This window comes from Anser brachyrhynchus, assembly GCF_964034855.1.
Source record: "Anser brachyrhynchus genome assembly, chromosome: 7".
NCBI classification, from domain to species: domain Eukaryota; kingdom Metazoa; phylum Chordata; class Aves; order Anseriformes; family Anatidae; genus Anser; species Anser brachyrhynchus.
The window spans coordinates 14,371,119-14,396,510 of NC_137701.1; the positions used below are offsets into that span (position 1 = coordinate 14,371,119).

General features: G+C 44.4%; 3 protein-coding genes and 1 long non-coding RNA gene across 8 annotated transcripts in view; 1 reads left to right on the top strand and 3 right to left on the bottom strand.

Moving 5' to 3' along the window:
- The window catches only part of CCNYL1 (cyclin Y like 1), a 35,480-nt gene extending 33,358 nt beyond the window's left edge, over window positions 1–2,122 (bottom strand). Inside the window, exon 1 of one of the 2 annotated variants that reach the window (XM_080600485.1) lies at window positions 1,786–2,122. In XM_080600485.1, coding sequence (XP_080456611.1) covers window positions 1,786–2,026 — 241 coding nt within the window. In that variant the 5' untranslated portion in view covers window positions 2,027–2,122. The remainder of the gene's footprint in view (window positions 1–1,785) is intronic. The other variant, XM_080600486.1, reaches the window with a different exon arrangement.
- A 376-nt stretch (window positions 2,123–2,498) lies between these two features.
- METTL21A (methyltransferase 21A, HSPA lysine) lies at window positions 2,499–11,089 on the top strand. 2 transcript variants are annotated; one of them, XM_080600477.1, is made up of 3 exons: window positions 2,499–2,810; window positions 9,505–9,616; window positions 10,615–11,089. In XM_080600477.1, the coding sequence occupies exons 1-3, from the start codon at window positions 2,568–2,570 to the stop codon at window positions 11,010–11,012; spliced, it is 753 nt and encodes a 250-aa protein (XP_080456603.1). In that variant the 5' UTR covers window positions 2,499–2,567; the 3' UTR covers window positions 11,013–11,089. The 2 variants fall into 2 exon arrangements, with proteins under 2 accessions (XP_080456603.1, XP_080456604.1); XM_080600478.1 differs by lacking the exon at window positions 2,499–2,810 and adding an exon at window positions 9,071–9,356.
- Window positions 2,810–8,982, bottom strand: LOC308198305. Its single transcript, XR_013953805.1, has 4 exons — window positions 8,846–8,982; window positions 8,631–8,761; window positions 6,715–6,855; window positions 2,810–5,314 (listed from the first exon to the last, which is right to left on the bottom strand). It is a non-coding gene; the product is annotated as an uncharacterized lncRNA (long non-coding RNA).
- A 4,364-nt stretch (window positions 11,090–15,453) lies between the features above and the next one.
- CREB1 (cAMP responsive element binding protein 1) overlaps window positions 15,454–25,392 on the bottom strand; it is a 39,688-nt gene continuing 29,749 nt past the window's right edge. For all 3 annotated transcript variants that reach the window (XM_080600500.1, XM_080600498.1, XM_080600499.1), the window contains 2 exons: window positions 24,305–24,455; window positions 15,454–22,020 (listed from right to left, as the gene is read on the bottom strand). In XM_080600500.1, the coding sequence (XP_080456626.1) occupies window positions 21,876–22,020; window positions 24,305–24,455 (296 nt within the window). In that variant the 3' untranslated portion in view covers window positions 15,454–21,875. The remainder of the gene's footprint in view (window positions 22,021–24,304; window positions 24,456–25,392) is intronic.

A 25,392-nucleotide genomic window follows, 5' to 3' on the forward strand; every position in this document is an offset into this window, starting at 1 on the left:
GTAACACTTCATTTCAGACTCTTCACAAATAATGTTTTATGTTATGAAGTTGATTACTTAATTCTATTTGGTTAGCACTTTAATATGTTCAAAACAGACACGAGATACTTTAAATCTAACGTTCAACAAACAGAATTGTATTTTTGTAAACATATCAAACTCTGATACTTTTTACAGCCCTAAACAGTCACATCAGTCAGAAAACAGTGGACAAACAGCATTCATCACTTGCAGCAAGATCTACTTCTGAGACCATGCAGTCAGAAACCTCACACCACAGTAAAAGTGATCTTTAAAACCATCTAACACACAAACTATCAGTGCTAAATTTAGGATTACCTCCATCCTCAAAATCCAAGTTCCCATAGCCACAAAACTAAAGTTTGTGATGAACAGCCACTACCTTATTCCTGGCCTATACACTTCTACTCATGTCTGCAAATTAAAGTAAATAAATAAATAAATTAGTACTTCTCTACTTTGAGGCCAATTCTGGCATTTGGATGAGATCAAAATTAAGCCTAATTATTTAGCACTGCTGACATGATCACATACTAAGGAGTCAATCAAATACAATGCTTATTCCTGAGCAGACTTATTTAGCTTAGGCATTTCTGCTTGGCTTATTAGAACATTTAGAGAGTTTAGTTCCTTCTCGCTTAATGAGCATGGAAGAGTTCAGACGTTTCTGCAATATCTTCTCGCAAGAATAAAGTTTTATTTCTCCTAAACGGCAAATAAAATTTCTCCTGCTGTATTGCACAGCTGTCTCAAAGGAGACCCAGGGAGCTGACTGTTCCATCTCATTTCTGTAACAGCTGCACCATGCAGGGCTGTGCAGAACCACGCAAGTTTAATAACTCCATTTCTGAAGGTTTCCTCACCGTTATGCAGCCAGTTTCTCTACCACCACCAAAAACTTGTTCACAAGCTCGATATGAGTACGGAGGGCCAGTAATGATTGTTATTGTATGCATCCTACACTAGAGATGTCAGGCTATTTATTTTTCCAGCTGAATATATTTCATGTAGGTGTGGTTATAATTACAAAGAGGAGTAGCAAAGCACTTAATTAGAGAAAGTTTTGAATACCATGAGCTCTTCCACTATGCCGTATGCCTGCAGAACCACGTGAGCTGACAGGCAGACAGGAGCACCCCTAACCAGTTGTCTCAGTAACTCTGCCACGGCACAAACCTGCAAGCACGTCTGAAGAGGAGTTACGCTGGGGAGCGAGCCTTTGCGACACCCGCACTCCAGGTCTGATCGGAAGGGATCTGCACAGCAACACGTACTTCGCTTTTAGCTGAAGGAGAGCAGGCTAGGGGCACGGAGGGTGGCATGAGGAGGAACCTCGGTGCCAGGCAGCTCCGGCTGAGCATCCCACCCCGCAGGGCTGGGCTCCGAGCTCCCGGTGATGTCAGGCACACAGCGCCGTGCTCGCCGTGCCCTCGCTCCCCACACACCCTCTTCCTTCCTCCCGCCCGGCACAGCCTGGGAACGCCGCAGCTCCCGCCGAGCACGGCGCTGGAGGCCGGCCTCCCCCCGCGGCCGGGGGCGCCTCGCCGGCGGCCGGGCCGGGCCGGGCCGTGCCCCGGGGGCGCTGGGCGGGCCGGGAGGGAGGGCCCCGAGCACCGAGCCCCGGGCGGAGGCGTCGCGGCGGGGCAGCCCCGGGGCGCGGTGACAGCGCGGAGGGCCGGAGGGACACGGCCGGGACAAAGCGGCCCCCTCCCGGCTCCCTCCCACACCCCCCCGCCCCGGGCACCGGCCCGCGCCGCCGCTCACCATCCGGGAACTCCCGGTCGCTGATGTGCTGGAGGTGGGGGCCGCCGCCGCCGGGATCCGAGTCCCCCGAGTCGGCCTCCGCCGCCGCCGAGCCGCCGCCGCCCGCCGCCGCCGCCGCCGCCTGGTACGCGTCCGCCCAGCGGTCGGGCCCCGCCGCTGCCCCCCCGCCGCCGCCGCCGCGGGCCCGGCCGAGCTTGGGGCTGGCGTCCGGCGACACGCAGCAGGTGACGGTGTTGCCCATGGGGCTCCGAGCTCCCCCGCCGGGCCCCGGCTGCGCGGCTGCCGGGATGGGGCGGGGGGAGCCGAGGCGCCGGGCTGGGGAGGGGCGGGCGGCAGGAGGAGGGACCGGCGGGGCGGGGACGGCGGGGCGGGGCGGGGCTCAGCGCCTCAGCGCCGGCCGCGCGCGGCCGTTGGGGCGGGCGGGGCCGCGCGCGAGCCCCCCCCGCCGCCGCCCCCTGCGCGCGGCCACCAACGGCCCTCGCGCGAGCGGCCGCCTGCCCCCGGCACGGGGAGCGGAGGGGGGCAAAGGGGGGGGGGGGGGGGCGGCCCCGCCTCGCTCCCGCCCAATCGGCCGCCGCGTGACGCCGCCCCGCCAATGGGCGCGGGAGTCGTCACCGGGCCGGCGCCGCGCCCTTCCTGGCCCCCTCTGCCCCGCCCCCGCGCCAAGCCCCGCCCCTCGCCCCTCGCCCCGCCCCCCGGCGCCGCCCCGCCCCGTGCCGCGGCCGCACGTGCCGGCGGCGCATGATGGCGGCCGGGGCTGGCCGCGGGGCCTCGCAGCCCCCATGGGCGCGGGTGGGTCCCTGCAGGGCGCACAGTGGGCGAGCACTGCCCGGCCTGGCAGCGCACGCGGCAGCCCTGCCAGCTGTGGTTCGGCTCGTGGGCTCACAGCTCTGGCTCCTTCCTGGCCCGTCGGCTCCCCACCCGTGAGCCGCTGCCGGCCTGTGTCCAAAGCACGGCCCCATCTCCCAGACGGGTCTTCACGTTGCCTGCCTCAGGCCTTCCCCACAAGGATGGGTTGCCAGGAGGTTGGTGTGCGTTTTTATTTAACTTCTCGGAAAGCTCAGCGCTTGAGCTCGCAGCCGCGTGGCTCTCTAGCCCCTCGATTCACCACGCACAGCCGTGCCTCCCTTCACCCGTGAGGAGCTTTGTCCTTGAAAGGAGACACCTGAAGCCACCGCTACCAGCTCCTGTCTGCATAATGACTCTTGAGAAACTCCAAAATCTGCAGGCTTGCTTTTGCCCACACAACCTGCAGTGAGCCCTGAGAGGCTCCTGAAGAGACTGCAAGGAAACTGCAGGATTTTCCTTAAGCCATCCAGCTTCACGCTCAGCATCAGTCCCAGAAACGGAGACCAGCTCTTTGTGAATGCTTGGTTGTGCTTCACAGGGCCAATAAGTTTAAATCCTCTCAATTGTGCTCTTATCTTCACCTTGATACAGTGCTGCGTATGCTTTTCCAAGGCTGTGTGTCTCCTCGTCTGTGGGGAGATAACACCAGCTTTGCGACGTGTTTTCATCCATTTATCCCTTCTTAGAAAGTGTCTCGGCTGCAGAGAAGGGGTGCATTCTGATCTGACTCTCAAGCAGTCTCTGGATAACTTGGAGAAGGGCCACGACATTGTCTTTTCCTGGAAACATAGCTGCAGGAAGAATGAATCACCAGGTTGAACCTGTATAACCAACTGAAAACAAAAGCTCGGGCTTCTGTGTCTCACTGTTGCAAATAATGGGGGGAAAAATAGGCATCCTGTTTTGAAATCCACTACCAGCTGACAGGACAAAAATATTGCAGGCGTGATTGTCTTCTGAAGCTGACATGTAACATAAGACCATGGCCATTTAAGGCAAAAAAAATGAAGCAAAACAGTAGTTAGGGAAATAGATCCAATGCTTCCTTGAGGACTTGAATAAAAAGTAACCAGCGAGGTTGTTCAGAATACACAGGGTGGGTTTTTAGTAGCCCTAAATTTTCAGTTTTAAAGTCACCTCCTGGAGTATTCTTGGCTAGCATGTATTCACCACTACCCAGCTAGCCGGGGCTGGGAGGCTGTGCTTTGTAGCATGAAGACAGACTGCAGCACCAGTGTCATTGATTAAATTCGTACTTTTGTCTCTGCAGCAATCCAAGATGTCATTACAGGCAGTGCAGGGGTTTCTTTCCTAGCGTGCAAACATCTGGGTCACTGCAGTGATACCAATAGAACAAACATACGGGAGTGAACATTTTTTGACCTTAGCTTTTCTTTTCTGATCCTACCTTTATTTTGTCTTAAGAAAAAATAAAATTAGCTTTGCAGTTATCAAAGGCTAAGGAGAACAAATTGCAGCTGGTAGAGTTAATGGAGACTTCAATACCTGAGAAGAGAATTTGAGATGTGCTGAAGTCAAGAGCAAAGCCTGCAAAGCTGTACTTTGTGTGCTGCTGGGCAGAGAGCTGATCGAACAACTATTTTGATGAGCCAAGCGTTAGAAGTAGCTGTTACTGCAGGTCATGGATACAGTTTTCCTACCAGGAAAAGGAAAACGCTTTCCAGTATTTTAACACAAACATTCACATGGATGTGTGACTTCATTCAGAAGAGGCAAATTGCATGAGTAAGCCCTGCAGTAAGTTTGTTTAGGGTAAACTTCTAAAGGTTTAATTCCACCCTGGGCCACCAAAGCCTGGAAAGAGGCCCGCAGAAACCCTTCCTGCAAGGTCTAAGGTACATGAAATTGCTTAGACTTGACTGTTGCTTTTCTCCATTGTCTGAAGGATTTTGTTTCTAAACAGTGGAGAAAAGCTGCTAATATCATCACGAATTAAACAAACAAAAAACCCCACATTTTTCTTAAGCTTGATTTCTGCTTGGTGTAAAAAGAGTAACCATTGCATTGAGGCAAATGCTCCTGCATCTCTATGAATGTTCTAGTGGCTGTCTGCCTATATATAGACAAATACTGGTTTTAAATTGTTTTTAATTAGTTGTTGTTAACTACTTTTAAATACAGTACACTGCTTGCACTGTAACTTCCCCTCCAATTACATAACACTGCACCTATAGAACTCATCAGAAATTTGGGGACCTAAAATTAAGCCTTTAGATCCATATTCAGACTCGACAAAAGGGTATTTTTTGCAGCATTTTCCCTGCCCCAGCGTCCCACATGCCAGCCACACGTCAGCCCGGTGTGTGGCCATCAGCCGGCTGCAACGAGCACAGAAGCTGCAGGAGGAGGAGGGCACCGGAGGGCCCAGTGCTGCCCAAAAGCCACCCGTGTGCGCACTGATGGCCACTCACACATCGCTCATGCTCCGGTGGGTGAGGCGTGCTCCTGTCACACGGCCCAACACGTGGCATCCTATGGCCTGGAAGTCTGGCTAGTAGAGACCTGCATGAGGCTGCAGATCTGTGAGCATCCACAAGCACGTTTGTAAGAGGAGGTTTCCAGCAAATGAAGTGCAGTTGTTGCTTATGGAAAGGACGATCTGGCTCATTTTGCTTTTTGTTGCTTAATTAAAACTTCAGAATAATGTCAGCCTTCAGAACTGCAAGGCATTTGAGAGATCAGTCACATAATTCCACTAAAAGCTAAGCGATTTTTCTGTAGCAAGAGATTTTAATAAACATGGTGATTATGTCTGACAGTTTATCAAGATGTGAGGTTTAAGGTGTGAATGCAATACTACGGATGGGAACTATTCCTTCTTCAGAGGCCCCAGAAACTTCCTGCATTTCAGCTCATTTGCTTGTGAAATTATACATCTTCGTATTTTTTCTCATTACTTCCATTGTTTAATGTAACTTTGTGTATAAAGAAAATGACAGTGGATGATACATTATTTTGATATTTAACATTTTTCAGTGATCTTGCTGAACCAGCAAGTTATAATGTCTACAGATAACCTGCCAGTTTCTGCAGAAGCTTTAAGTTTTCAGTTTTAATTCACCCTGTTGGTTTCAAAGATGATCCAGATCAGTTCAAGCTGAGGCTGTCTTAACTCTGTAACTGCAAGCTGTGATGAGCCAAATTAATCTCTGGTTTACTCCCTTTTCATTTAACAAAAAGCAGTTCACCACCCCATCTATCTCAGTGGTGTAGAGAATCTGGAAGCTCCTGGTGAAGATTTAAATGTAAAAGTTGTTAACCATTTCACTGCTAGTCATTTGAATGGGCACTTATGGTGACAGTTAAGGAGAAAGACCGCTTTCTTTTGCGAGTTTTCCTCCGTGCCTTGTGTTTGCTAGTTTTCGTTGGCTGATGAAAGTTCTTAGCAAAACAGACATTTGTCAAAACTTTCCTTCAAAGACAGCTTTTGTTTTTCAGTGGAATGACAACCAGACATAGATGATATTTATTTAGAAAGGAGAGGATTAGACACGTATGACCAGAAGTTTCCACACAAATAGTCACTGCTAGCCTTTGGTACAACAGAACCATTTGGGATAAGGCGTTGCTGTCAAAGGGTTATCAACAACACAGGTTTCCAGATACAGAGTTAAAAAAAAAATAGATTGCTTCTATTTATACCTGCCTTTGCCTTGGTAACCAGAGACTGTGAGATGGATGCAGTATTTTCCCCACATTGGGGATGGTAATATGGTACATGCAGTGTCTGCAGAGCCATCACAAGAACTGTTGCATTCACTTCTAAGGGAGGATTTTAAACATTGAGCAGTAAAGAGAAAATTTCAATAAGGGAGGTATATTAGTATGGCTTCAAAACAATTTGCACTCGTTTCCAACTCATCTACTTGATTCTTTGATCTTCTGAGTATTACAAGGACCGCTGCTCTTAAACGCTTTTTTAAATTACCCAAAGCATCTTATTGGCATCTGAGGTAGCACAATTTACTTACAGTTGGACACATTATGCCTTTGTTCTATTAAGTAGTCGAGTGAGATAAGAACGGACTTAAATCAGTGTTTCTTTTTCCTTTAACTCACCCTTGCTTTCCATAAAATGAGCTGTTTCCTACTTTGAAAGTTTATCTGCTGCTTAGGTGTCTGTCTTGCCTTCTTCAGTTTTAAAAAGATGAACCAAGGTACGTTCTTGCAACCTTATCGTTGTGCTAAGCTCTCACCCTGCTGGGAGAAAAAGCATTTCAGTTCTGGACAATTGTTTTAGGCCTAAAATTCTTTGTTGTTTCATTTTCCTTATCATTTTACTGTCAGGAAGGGTGGGAAAAAACACATCTTTTTCTCTGCCACTATAATACTTGGGTATTGTAACTTAGAAAATAGATTTGGAGAGGGAAAAAGTTAAATTTAAGGCTCTTTCTGAGCTTTTAGTGCACTTGATTGCCTTTTAATAGCTTCACTATCCAGTTCTAATCTGGAAAGTAATTCCTGACCTTCTGTCTAAGGCTCATGGAAGTCAGTGCCAAAGAAACATTAGCAGGGAAGAAGGGAAAATACTTCTGGGAACCAGAGCAGGATTGCTAGAGAACCTGCTGATCTCCAAAGATATTCAGGGATATTTGTCTTACAAAAACACATTCTTGAGAAAAAAACATTCACTACCTTATTGTCTTTGAGAACAAACGTGTACATTTTCATGTACAGCCTCCTTTCACTCTAGTTACTATTTGGCCAGACTCTAGGTCTTCCAAAATACCGCAGGGGAAGAAAACTGCTGGGGGTGGGGTGGGGAAAGGAGGCGATTAGGAGCACTGGAGCCCTGCTGCACTCATCCACATCTCCTAGGCTGGAGATCCCAAGGCTGGCATGTGATTTAGGAGGTGGAGGCAAAAGATGCGTGCCATTTGGGAGTTTCCCTCGATTTGCCTGATGGTGTAGTTTAACACAGTGTAAGTGAATCAAAAACTCATCCAAGCAGAGTTCTTATTTCAAGTGTAATCATTCTCATAGCTTTTCCCACATTGCCTATATAAATAATTTAAAAAAATTCAAGATAATAGCACAAGGAGCTTCAAACTCTGAAAAGCAGAAGCAGTGGCAAGGGACCAGCACTTTAGGACATAAAACCACAGTAAGCTGAATCATCGCACCTGCTCTGGCATGCTTATGAGAAGAAGTCTGAGTTGCCATAAGACAAGTATGAACTGGTTTTGGGCAAATGAAATACTGGTTTTCATTCCCCTACAGTAGCAGAACCCTAAAAACAAGCTTTGGTTCCTGCTACCCCTGCGCAGCCTGTAATGCTCTTCCACAAAGGTGTTCATGAATCTTGAGCCATTCAGTCGAAATCAACGTCTTTCGCATGTAACCACATTTGCTTTCGTCTGCCAGCCAGATTCACTGCTTCCTGTGGGAAAGTGTTGTTTTTTTTTTTTTTTTTTTTTTTTGTTTTGTTTTTTTTTTCTGGAGCTGGTTATGCTCCCCAACTTTGAGGGCTGGCCTAACCCTTCTTTCTGGTGGTGACACAAAGAGCTGCCGAGCCACACAACAATTGGAGATGGCCACAGGGAAGCCATGCTGCTCCGTGGCCCCACTCCCCCAGGCATTTTTCTTGCGGCCCTCTGCACACAAGGTCTGGCTCCTTGCAGGGGCTGAGGAACATGTCTGGAGCTACTGTGCCTGCGGGTGGAATACCTGCAGCAGTGCTTCTAGAGAGCTGGAGTGCGAGTGCTGCCAGGACGATTCCCCAGCCCTCCCATGGCCTTTAGCAGGCTTTGGAGCAAGTTCAAGTAACTGGGTATGAAGACAGACAAAGGAGAGGAGCACTGTGTTGTTTTGCCAAACAAGATTAAACGGAGCCAAAGGTGAAGAGAAACCCATGCACAAACAAGGCAGCAGGAGCGTTAGCACCACACTCCCACTTGAGAGCAACTCTGGCTTTACTGCCACGGTCAATATTCTGGCCAGATGCACAAAAGGAGATGTGTTTCTGAGATGGTTACCTGGTTATTGAAGGACTGCTTCCAGGTTGGTGATGAGTACTTGCGGGGGCCATGTTCACAGAGCTGGCAGTGGGGGATGAGGCTGGGAGTCTGGACAAATCTGTTTCCTTTATGGCAACTACCTCAAAACCCTGAAAGAGAAGAAGTAAGCTTAAGCCACAGAGAGGCAACAGTGGCAGCAGACAGTGCCTCACAGAGCATTTGGCATCTCTTACCTTTTTGTATAGCACCTAGGTGTCAAAAAGAGAAGCCCACCAGCCTCCTCGCTCCCAAGCAAACTGGTACCACTTAGATGCTCACTGGGGTGTCCCCCCCCGCCTCTTTCTTTCGTGTTTTCCATTTCCGCCCTCATTTTTTTTTTTTTCCTTTTTTCTTTCCCTCCCCCCCCGGCCCGTTGTGGGACTCCTACACCCAGCCCCGAGCCCGCTGCTGGCGCTCCGAGCCCCGCCGCCAGGCCGCGCCCCGCCTCAGGCGCCCGGGGCCCGCCACGGGGGAGCGGCGGCGGCGGGAGGCCGGGCCGGGAGCGGGGCTCTCGCGGGGGCCTTCCCCCGGCGCCTTCCCGGTGCCCCGCGGGAGGCCGCCGGCATGGCGCTGGTGCCCTACGCGGAGGGCTGGGGCCTGCAGGGCCTGCGCAGCCCGTGGGCCACGTACCGCTTCGCGGGGCGCACCGTGCGCCTGCGGCAGGACTGGCAGCGGCTCGGCGTGGCGGCCGTGGTGTGGGACGCGGTAGGTACGGGCCGGGCGGCGCTGCTCTGCCCGAGCTGCTAGGCCTGGCCTTTCCCATAACCTTCTCCCTTTGTGTAAATCAGAAACGCAATGATTGAGCGTGACTGAAATGAGCCCTGTGCTTAACTGGCCTTGTCTCCTGGCTTAGGCTGTCGTCCTGTGCGCGTATCTGGAGATGGGAAGCATCGATCTCAGAGATCGGTCTGTGATTGAGCTGGGAGCTGGAACCGGATTGCTGGGAATAGTGGCCACGCTGCTGGGTAAGGGTTCGTTTGTTTGCTTTAAGCAATTTACAACTGTACTAAAACTGCCACTTTTACATCTACATGCCTGGTACAGAAGTTAATACCAAAGCCACCTATGTGAACTGGGATGTATCCTGCCTGAGTCATCTTCCTTTCTTGTTAGACTTCAGAGCCTGTTGCATTATTTATTGTGGCGATGGTGCCACTGCAGTTTACTTTATGGTGGGACCCTTGACGCCTGTTACCATGGTAGTCAGCTCCGCAGCACTGAGTTCTGCAGCTCTCTTCCCCCAGGGAGCGAAAGCTGTACTTGCTGTCTTCCACTTGTCCTAAAATGCAGCACGGATGAAGCTACAGACAGAAATCACTCTGTGCTTGTGTGAGCCTTGTTAGCCTGTCTTGCAAACAGGGAAACCAAAGTCTGGAGAAATGATTTACCTGGGATCCGTGGCTGAGGCAAGGACTGGGTACTATGTTCAATTTGTGCTAGCTGTCCCAGACTATCTTTGTAATTCAAAGCTCTAGTAACTGTGGAAGGTGCTGATTGAAATAATAAAAACAGTGGCATGACCACATTTTGTCAAACTGCTAAATCTCACAGGGATAAATTTCATCTGACCTGTGAAATAGGTTTTCTAGCTGCCTGTCTTCAACAGAACAAGTAAGGAATCAGAGCAGGTTAATTGTAGCAATCCCTTTAACTTTGTTGTCACCTATGGAAAGGCAGAAAGTAACTACTTTCATGCACTGAGAAAAAGCTCCAGAACACTTTCTTTGTTTAATCCGACAGTCTTTGTGTGAAAAATACTCTATATTCTTAAGTGACTGATGAAGAATAGGATGTGTGGAGACAGTGGGCTTTCTGCTTGTTTTGTTCTTTTGTTTTTAATCAAACAGCTTAGGGGAATTAATAGCGTTTAACAGGAACTAAGGAGGCTGTTTGACTTAGAGCACTGTATTCCAAATGCTGTGTTTACAGACATTAACCTGAGACAAACTCTTGTACCACCTAGGTGCTCGTGTTACCATCACAGACAGGGAAGCAGCACTGGAGTTCCTGGAGTCAAACGTACAGGCTAACTTACCTTCTGAACTCCATCCAAGAGCTGTGGTGAAGGAACTGACTTGGGGAAAAGACCTAGGTAACTTCCCTCCAGGAGCGTTTGACTTCGTCTTGGGAGCAGACATCATTTATCTGGAAGAAACTTTTGGGGAACTGCTTCAGACATTAGAGCATCTATGCTCAGAGCAAACTGTGATTCTTCTTTCCTGTCGTATCCGCTATGAACGGGATAACAAATTCTTGAAGATGCTGAAAGGCCATTTCTCTGTATATGAGGTCCACTATGATTCCAGTAAGGACATTCATATCTACAAAGCACAGAGGCACAGTCACAAGGATGACTTTTGACTCTATACTTTGTTAATAAGCCACTGATACTGTTCAAACCTCTCCTAGTTTCTATGAAATACAATTGTTCCTAAGCATATAATTGCAGAGGTTGTGCTATTTCTCTTCCACTTGGTCTGACACAGCAAGGATTGTACTTACCTTCTGCTTGTTGAATTTCTGCTTCATTCCTTAATAACAAACTTATAAGCTCTTCCACCAACTTTTTATCAAATGTAATTTCTGAAGCTGATTTAAGCTGCAGAAGTCTCCATGTGTGAAAAATGTCATAAAAAGACCTGTTGTTTAAAATCAAATGACACTTAACTTCTGTGGGAAACTTAGATTGGGGATTAGAATAGATAAAGTGGGATTTTTCCTCCTTATAATTTCAGCTTTAGAAAAGTAAAGTAATATGGAAGAAATATAAACTAAGACTGCAGCTCCAAATGCTTTAACTCTTCAAACCTTCTGCACCTTTAAAGTTGCAGTAAAAGAAGCCATTCAAAGGGCAAAACCAACAAAAGCAGATGCTATAAAGTTACTCTATTGCTGCCACTGCTGAACTGAAGAGGCACAGGGAAACAAGGGGTGGGTCAGTACAGGGGAAGGATCAACATTGCAGAGTACGCCAACTTGGAAATTAGAGGTGATTATATCTGACTTGCGAGTGTGGACGCGGTACTGAAGGTACAGGCCTGCGGTACTGAAGCAGTCCTGGTTCCTGGGTTGTCCCTAACAATCTAACTGTCCCTCACACGGATCAAGGCTCCTCTGAGCAGATAGAAACGTGTGTGCACCAGCAGGGCAAGTAAAACAAGGAGACTCAAACTGCTTTTTAAATACCAGTCTTTGACTCTCAGAGTACTACTTTTTACTTTCTACCTCAATTTGTTTTATGGGTCACTGTCTCTGAGAGCAGTTATTTAGGAGAGGAAAATGCTGCTGTAAAATCTTTATAGTTGGGGGAATGTATTCTTCTACTACTGGGGAGCTTGAGGCTTGAGACATCTAGATTTTGGCATGCTTCTGGTGCACAGATGCTGTTTTAAGTAACTGATTTTTATCTTAAGCTTTTGGAAATACCTGTGTGTTTATCCCATAAAACCTACATGATAGGTGCAGCTTGGAATCTGAATCACACCACGAGCAGATTTCCATCTCTTTCTAATGGTGGAAGCAGGAAACTAGTGAAAGCAGTGGCCTAGAATTTTTTTTTCCTTTAAACTTAACCCGGGTCAGGTTCATGCATGTCTTTGGCACGGACAACAGCAAAAGGCAGCAGCTGCTTTGGGCCATGGATGTAACAAGCTCTTTATCTCCTCTGCTTCTATCAAACTTCCCAACTGGAAAAGATGCAGAGGGTCTGTGGTCCAGAAAGGACAGGTAGACTGTAATCTGGAAATGACACATTTGTTATTACAGCTCCGATCAATGAGGCCCAAAGGTCTTGTTTCATCACTGGAGAGTCTGTCAGCTGTTTTCAGCTGAAGTTTTCTGCTTGGCTCTGAACTCAGCCCGAGGGTGGATGTTTTGTAAAACACTTGCTTACAATGGTCTGTTTAGAAGCCACATGGTGTCACTAAAACAGTACTTACACAGCTTGCTGGGAATCTGCAGTCTGAAACCAGAGTTTAAGTCCTTTGAGGGAATGAGGACAGCAGCTTTAATTAAAAACAGAACACAGAATGAGTTTTGATGTGCCAGACATAGCATTTTTTGTCCTATCAACTGAGTGAACAATGTTTGGGAAAAAAATTACAAGCCCTCCCCATTCTGTTTCTGTATAGTTTTTGGAATGTGACTAAGTTCTCACCACTCCTCTTCCTTTTCCTCCCCACCGGTGCTTCCTTCTCTCTTAGCTTGCCTGTGGTCACTGCATATTTTAGCTTCCCCTGGGGCTGGAGCTGGCAGAAAGCGGAGGGCTGGTTCTTGTGCCTGGGTGTGCACGTGACTTGGCCCATGGGGAAGATCTGCTACCTAGCCATGCTCAGCTCTCGCAAGAGGCTGCAGCTTGCACTGTTGCCTTAGCAGGAACCTGCTTAAAAAGCCTAAACAGCACAGAAGAAAGCCTAGGTAACAACCTATGTGCTGTTAAGAAGGGGGTTTTGCTCCAGGCCTTGCTTTGACAGTAGAAGGTCTGCATTTTTAAAACAAATCAGTTTCACTGTATCACTTCCTAATGTTTAGCAGCTCACAGCATGTTTTCCTAGAGCTGCTGTTACAACCCGTAGCTTCTGAGAGCAGGAATGTGGCAGAAGAGACCAGGCCTGACTTCTGCAGTGCTGCTGTTGCACAGGAGCTCTGCAAAGCCGAGGGAGTATGTTCGAAGGCACTGCTGAAGAAATGCTGCTGCTCATAAGTAAATACCTGTGGAGCACAGCACGAGACAGATGCTGGCAGTTCAGGCGAGTGCCTTGCCCTGAGCTGCAGAGATTTTGGTGGGCCCTCCCCACCCAGTGAGCTCCGAGTACAAAGTGGCAGCCCCTGAAGGGGACACCTTGTCTTCTGACCACCACTGGGGTGCAGGCACTCCTTTAGATTCAGGAGATGAGACCCAAATCTAGGCAGACCAAACAGAGCTTGCCTCCTCTCCCTCCCATAGCAGTCCCTTGATGCCTGCAGACCCTCTTTTTGCATTGGGTGAGGCCGGCAAGCTACGGCAGGGCAGAACAGGACAATGTCTTCTTAGGTGCCCTCTGCCCCTTCACAACAGAAGGGAGTAAAGCACGTGAGTTGATGCAGCAATACAAGGGCAGGGATCCCCTTTGCCAGTGTTAACTAGCAATCTGAGGAAAGGCGAGCTGTGGGGTGAGCCAGGAGAGAGAATGAAAAAGGGAGGATAGGAATACTGCTGCTAGGCCGCCACCGCAAGCACGTCAGTTCTGGTTGCTTTTTAAGCTACAGTGTTCAGTGGCAGGCACCACCCGTGAGAACAACTCATCTGAAACCTATATCCCACTCCTGTTCAGTAGTGCTCACACCCTTCTTCACTAGCCAGTGAGCAGTGCCTTCTGCTGTCCCAAGCCAGGCTACACAGCTTTTTTATATTCTCATTACACATAGCTTCAGGCAAATGCTGGGTGTGAACCACACCAGACATGTAGGACAGAAGTAGGACAGGTGTAACTGCCCAGTGAGCAAGCACTGAGAGCACCTCTCTGCAAGGTCACCTGCAAGCCTGAGGTGGAAGCAAACTCTGGTGTCCTGACCGATCAGTCCCAGGTGAGCTTCTGATGCAGAACGAGATGATGCACATTAATGCTTCAGCAGCTGTATAGCATTTATGCTAACACCCTGCCCAAGCACTTTCTGTCACTGTGTTCACCCTAGAACTAGAGAAATCGCCATGATTCTCTTTTGGGTGGTTCCACTACATCAGTCCTGTTTTGTGACATGATGTGAACTCACCTGGAGGGAGGACCTGTTTGTGCATCAGTCCGTGAGTAGTGAGGCAGTGCATAAATAGTCTCGCAAGAGAAAAAATACTCACCCCAGGGAGAGGATCCAAGACACAGGAAAGTGATTGGATAGATGTGAACGTGATGTGAATTTCTGCAGTCATTCCTGAAACATGTCATGCTGTGAGAAAACAAACTTTTCTGAAATGTCATTGCAAAACTGAAGTGGTGTTCAATTAATATAAAGACATGGACTATGATATTCAACTCTGTTTTACGGACAAAGAGCTTCGAGGTGCAGTATCACAAGAATCGGCTTTACTAGATGACCTACTGACTGCAGGCGGACCTGCATTGCCTGATTCTTTCAGTGTGAAATTCAAGACAAACTGCATTTTTATCTTATGGCCTAATCCCTGTTTGATTCTCCTTCATTACCGAGATGTGGATTTTGTGAACAAGTATAGGAATGTGATTATGCAAACGCTTAGTTGTGAAAACTACAAAATCCCAGCCATAATGAGCTGACCTTTCTTCTTTCCCTTAATTTCACTAGAGGTGTGTTTGCATCGGTACTGAATTTGTTCTTCTGGCTTTTATCCCAGTGTTTTGATCCAGCCTTGCAGATTACATAATCAAGTTACAATCTTTGCAATGCTTGCTGCCTTCTGTTCTGTTCTTAAAATCAGTAGTACATGGCTTACAGGAATGCTTAAAAGTGGGAAAGACAGCATATTTAAACTGTGAAAAGAAAAAAAATCTTTCACACATTATTAAACAACAGAACTAATTGCCACCAGAACAGATACAAGAAAGCAGGTTTAAAAATAAGTATCAGAAGTGAAAGAGAAACTGTTATTCAGGATTTAACCTCTCATTAATTCAATTTAATTAAGATTTAAAAAGCCTTCTATTTGGGAAAATTATCTCATGAATACTTACAGCAGGCCACAGATCATGAGAGGACACCATCATTGGCTTAAAATATGCCTTTTCACATATTTCTTTCTAGTTTTGCCCCTAAATTAGTGTAAATGGATCATCCTGTCCAAAAAAGAGACTTTTTAGAGTTTTTAAAAGCATGTTTATGTGACTGCACATAAATGTTTGTGTAAAAAGGGAGTTATGACAGTTTATACCACAAAGGTTACAGTAAGAAAAAGCACTTCTTTATGACAATAATTCACAAATTCACAAGAATCACTTTAATATACAAAGCAATTACTACCATTCTGAAACACAAAGCAGCTAATATGTACATAGTGTTAATAAAATGCATTATAACCCAGTACATTTTTTTAAAAACACAGATAAAGCACAAAAAAAAAGTAAAAAAAAAAACACAACAGGGATGTTTCTAAATTTTGGGGAAAATGTAAATAAGAACTTATTTTCCTCCAACAATGGATTTTCATTTAGTCTTTTAACTTCCACAGGTACGTGGGAGTCAAGCTCAAATACCCTGTTCTGTGCTGACATGGTTTGGGTAAAGAATCAGAAATGCAGATGAGGTGAACTTGCTCTTTCCAGCTTACATTACAAAGGGAGAATAACCACCCTCGCTCTGGAAGCTTCCCTGAAAAACGCTGTTCCAAAACAATTTCAAATTATAAATCCAGACTACAAGTAACTCGTTTTTGAAATGAACAACCAACCTGTGGACAAGTCTGTGGAGGGGTTGGCTGCCAACTAGCACCTCTTCTTGCCCTGTTCCCCATCCCATCCCTAGAAGTCCATATAAGCAGCACAGCGTCAAATCTCATACAAACTCGCAGTTCTAGAACTTTTTAAACTTCATGTTTTAATATAAATAAACGTCATTACACACACAAAAAATGGAGTGGCACCTGGATAAAACACAACTTGTAAAGAGCATCCAAACATCCTCAGTTCTTAACAGCGGCCATTTCCAGGTAACTGACTGGCTCAAGGCCTGCCTTCCCCTTGGTCTCACACTCGGCTATCCCCTAATTTAGAGAAATACAAAGTTGAGGCCGAGACTCAGTGAACTGACTGCTCCCAAGTCGTGAGTACAGTAAACGGTCAGCTTATGGAACTGCACTAACCGTGGATCACTACGGCCGATCCCTGGCCCTTCCCCTGCCAGCACCCAGCTCCTGATGACAGCTGGCTTTTCGTCCTTGCTGCTGGTGAAAGTGAGACCTAAACTCACCATTGAGCACCACAAGTCAAAAACTACACTTGCAGCACCACAACAGGTCAATGTCTTCAATTTGTGCTACACAAACTAGCCTGAGCAAACCTCTTTGCAGGCCAAAGCTTAAATACATGTAAAAAATACATTCCAAGGCAAAACACTTGAAATGCAATCCCCCCTTCACCAACTGGATCTGGTCCCTTTTTCTGAAAGATGCACAGATTTAAGCCGTATCCATCCACAGACCCGAACCTGTCGCAAGCACACAGCAGATAGGATTTCAGCACCCTATTTCTCTTTAACAGTCCAGCTCCTCCCAGAGTGACTGAGCTTCATGATACATTCAGGTTTCTGCAAAATCACTGTCTTTTACGACTAGAAAATTCAAAAGCTCAGGAAAGTGAATTCCCAGGCACAGTACATGAGAACCACGAATGTACCGTATGCTTTTAAAACCTGCTTATGGTGACAGATTTTAGGATTGTAGCTAGTTGTCATTGTTCCTGCAAAAGGAAGTTAGTTGTGCTTTTTTTCTTTTAAAGCAGGGTGACATACTATCAGTACATCTTTAATTCCTGGTGCCAAAGAATTGTAATTTTGCTTTTGATTTATTTTCTTAGAATGCAGCTTTTTAAAATTTGCAGCCACACTTCAAATTAAGAGGAATAAAGTGACTGAGAAAGAATTTAGATTTCTTTTCAAATCAATTTACCTTTCTCACCTGGGGTCACTGAACTAGTTCTAATCTGTCTAAAAATAATTTAATAGCCATCCTACGCCTACTGCTATGACACCATACACTTGATTCTTTCCAGTCTTCAGTAGTGCCAACTCAGATCTGCCATTTTGAAGCAATGCCTGCTGGAAGCCAGGTGCTAATCAGCAAGTTAAATTGGTGAAAGAGTCAACTGTTGTGGGGAGAGGAGTGAGTTGTGTGCAGGTGGCAGGATTACAGCAATTGTGCCAGGGAGCTTCTCAAGCAAACCCAATTTTTCTCTCTTTTTTTTTTGTTCTGCTTTGTGTGTTTTTTTTTCTTTTTTTAAAAAGTGCACATTTTAATTAAACATTTACAAAGAATACCGTATAACAAAAATAAATACATGACCTTTTGGTTAGATCATTGGCAAATGTGACATCAGTAACCAGCTTCAGGGTAAAAAAAATGACAATAAAAACAGGGTCTTAGGAAACCAATGAAATACCCTATGATCTGTCACAGATTTGCAACCACTGATAACAGACTTTCTTTGATGGGGCGACTAGTCTTTAACCCACAAAAAAGCACTGGCTATCTGTCTAAAATTAAAAAAAAAAAAAAAAAGCAGAGGCCAGTTTTCACCAATAGATGACTACTTGCAGCTGCTGTTTACTGGAAGCCCGAATTTAAAAAACAAAACAAAACAAAACTGTAGTACAAATTTAGATCAGAAACTATTAGGGCTGTTTTTCCTTATTAAATCTAACTTTTTTTTTTTTTCCTGAGCCTCTTAATGATTCCAAACACCCCACCAGTTTTCTGATCAATGTAAAGTACCAGAGAAGACAGTGGTCTGCAACAAACATGAACTATGCAAGAGCCAGAACCTATAGGTGTCTGTACAGTCCTGACAACGACAGGCTAAAATTGTGCTTTCAGATACAAGCAATGCTGCCGGCAACTATCTGATGCACTGGTGAAATCACCGCTTAAATAAAAATGCACAGACACTACCCCAGGAGGAAAACAGAAGGCTTACCAGTGGTTCCTTTTAAAAACACCTTAACAACCTTTCCAATTGATCTGCCTTTGATATATAGCTGCCAAAGAGAAAAAGCACAAAAGTGAATTATTCTGCGGGGTGGTAGTTGTAAAACAACTGTTTACACCATTTCAAAAATCTCCATCAAAAAATAAAAAATAAAAACAAACCAACTCACAAAAATCATGAAAGATGAAATAAAACTCTTGAAAATGGATAACTGAGAAACAGCACAAAACAAATCTGTAATAAGCGCTAGAATAATGCAGCCCAGAACTACTGGGGCAGGGGAAGCTTTCACACACGCGCACACATCCACACACACTCAGACACACACAGAGAAGTAAAAATTTTTTCTGACCTCCATATACTATAATACTCAGCATTCCTGACTTAAAAGCTCTCAGAGCTGTAGATTATATACTGTGTGTATATATATATATATGTACATATATTATACATATGTATTTTCCAAGAATATCTAAATTAAAAGAGCACCTCTGACAATATCTTAACTGCCTGACTGGTGCTGTTGTTTTGCAAAATAATGACATTACAAAAATTATATTTCAAATCAATTCTTGTTTATTATGAACATAATGGATCTAGCCCTTTCTAACCCTCTCTTCAGGTAAAACAGGCTATCAATTCTTGAAAACTCACAACCGTGAGATATAAAACTAACCTTCCCTCCCCCCTGCCAGCATAATTGCTGTTCTACTTCCAAATGGCCTTAGTTTATAGAAGCTGATTACCCCAACCTCACTACTTGGTAAGTAACACATGAATGAATGTCTGTATCATATCCTTTCCCTTTTTGGGTCGCTATGAGTAGTAAAGTATGTATGGGTAACCCTAGCCAGCCTTGTACTTGGCCTAATACATTTTTTTATCAACATCATTTAAAATTTCCATTAAAGAAATTCAAGTCCCTAAATCCTCAGTGCAGCATAAATAAAAATAAAGACTCTTGCAAATCCCTAGGTACTTTAAAATAATGTTCTTTTTCTCAATGAAATGCTAGTTGCTAATGCAGTCTACACTAATAACACGATAGACTACTCACAGACCACGCACAGACAAACTGGTAATGCAGTTCTCCTCTCACTGCCTCACAAATTTGCTTCAACTGAAGAACCATGTCCAGGAACTGCTTTAGGCTCCCCTGTCCATTCAGCTGCCAGGCTTTGTGCTGCGTGACTACCAGTGAGTGCTCATGACCTGCTAGGAACAGCTCCCAGATCTCGGCTAGCCTCATGCAGGTTCGGTACAAAACCTCAAGCTTTTGCAGACAGATGGTTCTGCGAAAGAAAAAGCCTTCATGTAGGAATGTACATCTTTTTCATGTTCCTCAAAGCTGGAGAAACCATCCCATGTAACTGTGTAAATTAGGCCATCATAAAGTTAAATATTTTACAAGAATTACTCCTGCATTATCAACAGCCTACTTCTACCGCTAGTTCTGAAGAACTGGTAACCGTCATACATGCACGTATTCTCCGTCTTTAAGAATCAGACAACTGTTAGAAAAGCACTGCTGAGAATTTAGGGTCTTCTTTAAATTTGCATTGCTAAACTCGTAAATTCATTTTCCATTAAATAAAAACATGAAAATCAATTCTCCATGACAGATAAAAATAGACCATTTATAAACCCCCTCAAAACTTAAGTTGAAAATGAATTCTTTCATAATTCTGATACTTATTTTCTCTTATTTGAAATACAAACAATTTGAAATTATTGATAACTCTAGATTTAACAATAATGCTACAAGTTTAACCCTGCTCCTTTTAAAGTCTCTTGGAAACTGAATGCCCTCTCAAATGAGAAAACTAGAACTTTTAATACTGCTTAGCTGTTTGAGACTCAACTATCAAGAGTCTTGCAAAAGTTCTTCTTACGTCACATTGATTGTATAACCTTTTAGAAGCTCATGTTTGAAATTTATCTTAAAAACAGATAGAGCAAATGGGAAAAAAATATTAGCTAATACTTTGCTAGGCAAGGCATTAGTACAGATCAGAGTCTTATTCATATGTCTCTATACATAAAAGTTGGACCAAAGGCCCAAAGTAAACATACTCCATCAAATGACCCAAGTTGATAAATGAAGAGACTGGCTTCAGAGGGCCAGTAAACAAACTGAGCATGATTCTTTTTGACACACAGTGGAAATCCTAAGGCTGCGTAGTTATTTTTAACATGATCTACCTTTTTAACAATGTAAATCTGGGAAAGATCATGTTTCCTCAGTACACACAAAAAGTTTGATTTTGCAAATGTCTGAGGCACACAAGTAATTTTACTTACACAAATAAACTACTTGGTAAATCTGACCCTTTGCATGAAAAAATCCTCTGAATAAATTAAGAATTTGTTTAGCCTGGGAAAGTTCAAATAATATTGTCTCTTGCGAAGCAGAAGCCAGTTGGAATATTCATGTTTGAAGTTCTCTTCGATATTTGAGGTTGTCCTCGTAGTTACCATACTGCAATTTATTTTATGGGTGGAAAGCAGCCTCAAAGTTTGAAAAATAATCTAGCAAACCAGGACAATGTTTCCATTAAGTACAATAATTTCCATTACATAAGATAGTGGTAGGGAAACAGAAATACCTGATCGCTTGAGAGGACTTGGGACAAACCATCAGAGAATATGTATGTGGAGTTGGCTATGCTTCAACTGCTTAGTTGTTCTGCATACACATAGGTAGTGCTTTCGTGCGTTACCCTTGCTTACTACACATCTGTTTTCAAAACGTCACTATTGTACCTTTTTAATTCTGAATTCCTTCCCCATCTAAATATCATTTGCCAACTAATAACCTATGAAGCTGGTGTTTTCTTTCTGTGCATTCAAAATGCTGAACACACTTGCACACATATGCTGCAAGAAGCAACAACTGACCAGTGAAGCTCATTTCAACCCATTTGTTTCTGTGGAATGGAGTTTTCACTAGTCCAGGAGGGACTACTAATGCAGATTACGCATCAGAACCCCTCCTACGCTAGTTTAAAAAAGGTATGTTAGCTCCACACACAGAACGTGACTGTGAAGTACCTTTCATTTGGTGTGCCACTTAGACGTGTATTTTTATAGTTTAAAATGAGTATGTGAAACCAATTTGGCAACCGCTGCTTCTTCATTGCACCACGTGTGCTCCATGTATGCCGGCCCACAGCTCTCTGGGCCAAGAGGCTGGGGTAGTTCTGTCTCTAAGGCAATGGAAAGAACTCAGCACAAATTCTTGAAATCATTACAAAAGGACCCTCCCCCACAGTAACTTCCCAAATGACCACTGTTATTCCTTGAAGAGGATGGGGAGATGAGAAAGGAGCCTGTTCTTCTTCACGCTGAGATTATTTGACGATGAAAATAATCTTGTAGGGGGAGAACTGGAGGCAAGTATTTGAACATTCACAGTTTGATGCAAAGCACAGATGAAGTATATTCTGTAGTTGCTTCAGGCAGTTTTGCGCATAGAAAAAAAGAAATGTTTAGAAAATAAAAAGTTTACTTTGTCTCTCTGGGTGTAGCCAGAACCAGTCTCTATCCCACCTGGACAAGTGAAAATGGGAATCCAAGATTAATCTGATTTGTGGCAGTAAAGGTCCTTAAGTGCTTTTAACTCCTCAATCAGTGTCTTGTTTTGGTTTTCAAGCACAGCCACTCGATTTTCTAGACATTTCACATACTCCTTTTTCTTCCTGCGACATTCACGTGCTGCCTCTCTGCAAAGCAAAAAGGACATTCAAATTCAGAACAATTACTTGCAGACACCAGCTACTTAACTGTTCAGGTCAAACCTTTAACTAGTACTGTCATTTTTACAATATGCAGGTACTGTAAGAAACACTCACAAATTAGGAAAAAAGGCTGACTTCATAACAATTTCTCAAGATCCAAGGTTTGTTTCAATCCCAGTATGTTAGGCTCTCTTCCTGCATCATGGCTTATCAAAGCAGTATACTATAGATACATGTAACATATGTGCTTGTTTGCCCTGAACTGCTAGGTGCAAAGCACAGCAGCTTCAAAAGGAGAGCGAGTGTTCCTTCATCGTAAATACTGCATAGATTGGTGATAACATCAATGTTCTGGGAAATGAGAGGACAAAATTGAACCCAGTTCTTCCACTCATTAGGTAAGTAGTAACTGTACTACAACGTAAAAAACAGCATCTGTTCCAGGATCTATCTGGTACGACAACTCTAAAAGCAACTTTTGAAATTCAGCTCTGCAAATGAGACAGGATGAAAAAAAATCAACCCTGAAAGGACTCAGGTATCCATTTCCTACTCCTACAAACAGAGTTTCATATGCTTGTAGCACTTCAGTGGGCCACGTGGAACATTTATATTTTAAAGTCATTTTGTACTATTACTTGTTTCACCAATAGATTAACTACTACTACATCAGGAAAGAGTTGTGCCTCCCAGTGGTGAGCTACAAAGTCGTCTCCTTGGGTGACAACTTTTTCTTTCTGTGACTTTGTGCCAGCTTGGGCTGTGTAACTTTGAGTCTGTGTACATTAGTTTTTCATTATGAACAGCTAGAGTTACAGTAATTTACACAACAGGTTTTAAAATGTAAAATTTGCACACAGAAAAATTTCACAATAATATCTACGAGTATTTATGCTATAATCCTTCAATAAGTACCACCTCCCCATATACGTCCTCTACATCCTTTTACCCTGCTTCCCTGTGAAGCCCAGATTTGCAAATACCTATTAAGTAGGCAGGCTAAAAGCACCACAAGCAACATGATACTGTTGCAAAAGCTGTCTATTTAACTCAAATGGAGATAATTTTCCACTGTTCTTCTTGGCTTTTCCAAACAGCAAAGCTGTCTTTTCCTGGAGTACCATTTCTGACTCAGTGAAGGGATTCAGAATGCTAAATAAATTTTTCTCAAATGCAGAGCTTGAATGGGTGAACAATGACATCTACTATTTACTGATATCCAAAAAATATGTAAAAAGGGGAGACAGGTGAGATTGTGTAAAAGAAAAAAGAATTAAAAAAGTGAACTCTTGGTGAACTCTCGTTCTTCAGCACTATTTACCTCTTCTTTCAAACCACCCAAACAAGCAATGGGTCTGCTCAGGCTTTCTGTTGTGTTCAAAGTTTAACCTACAGGAGATAAATGCAACTGTGTAACATAACAGAATGAGGGACCAAGTCAACAGCACTTCCTGGGACTTTCCCTCCACAGAGGGGAGGGAAGCAGGGCACTTTCCCCCTCTCAGGGTGTAACGTACAGGCTCATATCTGTGGCCTGTGGAGGGAGCTCAAGCCTGGTGTGATGATGGGTCAGCTAAGGCCCACCACTTTCCTCTCTCACAGCAGGCACTCTTAAGGAGCATCATGTCCGACTTCCCTCTGCAGTTCCATTTCTTGGCAGCCTCCACAAAGCCCCACCTAAGGAGGTTTGGTGGGTCCTCCTCCCCACACACTAAATCCTGTGGGTCAAGTCTCCTCTCTCTCAGCCCCTCTGCTGCCAATACTGACTCCACAAAGCATAGCTGCTCATTTAGCCTCCCCTTGAGTCTTTCTGCCTCTGGAGAATAAAACCCAAAGGGCAAGTAGCTAAAGAGAACAAGTGAGACATGAAAGAAAACGCTCATGAAGAGAGTGAGTCAGCCAGTAGCAAAGATAATGCACGCAGGAGGCTAAGCTGTAGATTCCAGGAAAGAAAACTACATGAATGTATTAACTTTAAAAAATCAACTCACCTCAGTGTTCATGACAACACACCTGCAATCAAACAACTCTCTCACCACTGACTTTTCTCCTTATGGCAACAAACAAAGGGAAGGAGTAATTCACCCACCTCACAGAATGAGTCTGACACCGTTACTTAAGGTTTCCTAATCAATGCATGGCACTAGTAGATTTGTTTCTTTGCTTTCCATCTTTTAAATGACTAAGAAAGATCAGGATTCTTACTGCTTCACACTCTAGTTCTATGCAGAGCTGATCAGGAAAAAAAAAAGGATCTAAAGGTACATGCCTGTTCTTCATTAGACGCACTTCTCTCTTCCGTGCGGCCTCTTCTGCTGGCTGGGTTGGAAGTGCTGGAGATGATGCCATGACTACTCCTGGTGCAATGGTGCTGGTAGGGGCGGTGCGAATCTGGTAGGTCTGCACATCTCCTGAGGCAGCTGAAAGATGAAAAACACAGGTGACCATATCAGTTTGGTGACAGCACTGTTAATCGTGCAACACACAGTCATCTATCTAACCATACATTTTGAGCTACAATACAGGATGGATGACCATCATCTGTGTGTGTCATCATTGCCATCTCAGTCTTAGTTTATTAAACGTATGCAAGGTTTGGGAATTCCTACTGAAGAAGTCTTCACTTGTGCTTGGTAACTTGATTTGTCTGCTGCATTGCTGTACTTCTTCTTCCCTTAGTACATTTCTTTTATTTCTCTGATTTTGGGCAGTTTTAGCATTGGCAAGAAAATGAAGGATGCTAAATAGTATTTCTAGTTGTGCTCCAAATTTCTACCTGCAAAAGGAGAAACTATGTTTTTAAGTATCTGGGGCAGAAAGAAGGGTATAGAAATGTAGCATTTACTCCAACAAGAGAGACAGTGCAAATTAGGCACACAAGTCTACCACTTCTCTAGAATGAAAAACATCTTGGGTTTCTTTTGTTTGTTTGTTTTAATCCAGGAGTGTGTATACTTGCCTGAGTATAAAAAATATTATACCACCTAACAAGATCACACTTGGTTAAGAACACGAACAACAGAAAACTAATGCAACAATAGTATTTTTCTCAGCTATGTATTTTCATTGGTGCCTGGAGACCTCTCCACTGGATAACCTTCAAATTACCTGCTTTACAATCATAAAGGCAGGGATAAAATTTTCTGTTATTTATAATAAATATTTTTCTTAATACTCTCCCCCTAATTTTCAAAAAACAAACAAACAAACACGTATTTTAATAAAAAAGAGAAACTTGGTCTAAGACTGAAGTAGCTCTGCTCTAAGTGGAGGTCTTGACCAAATGACCTAAGGCACTTTTCTGAAGTATTCTATGATTCTAAGACTTGATGATTAAATACTTGATGACTAGCTACA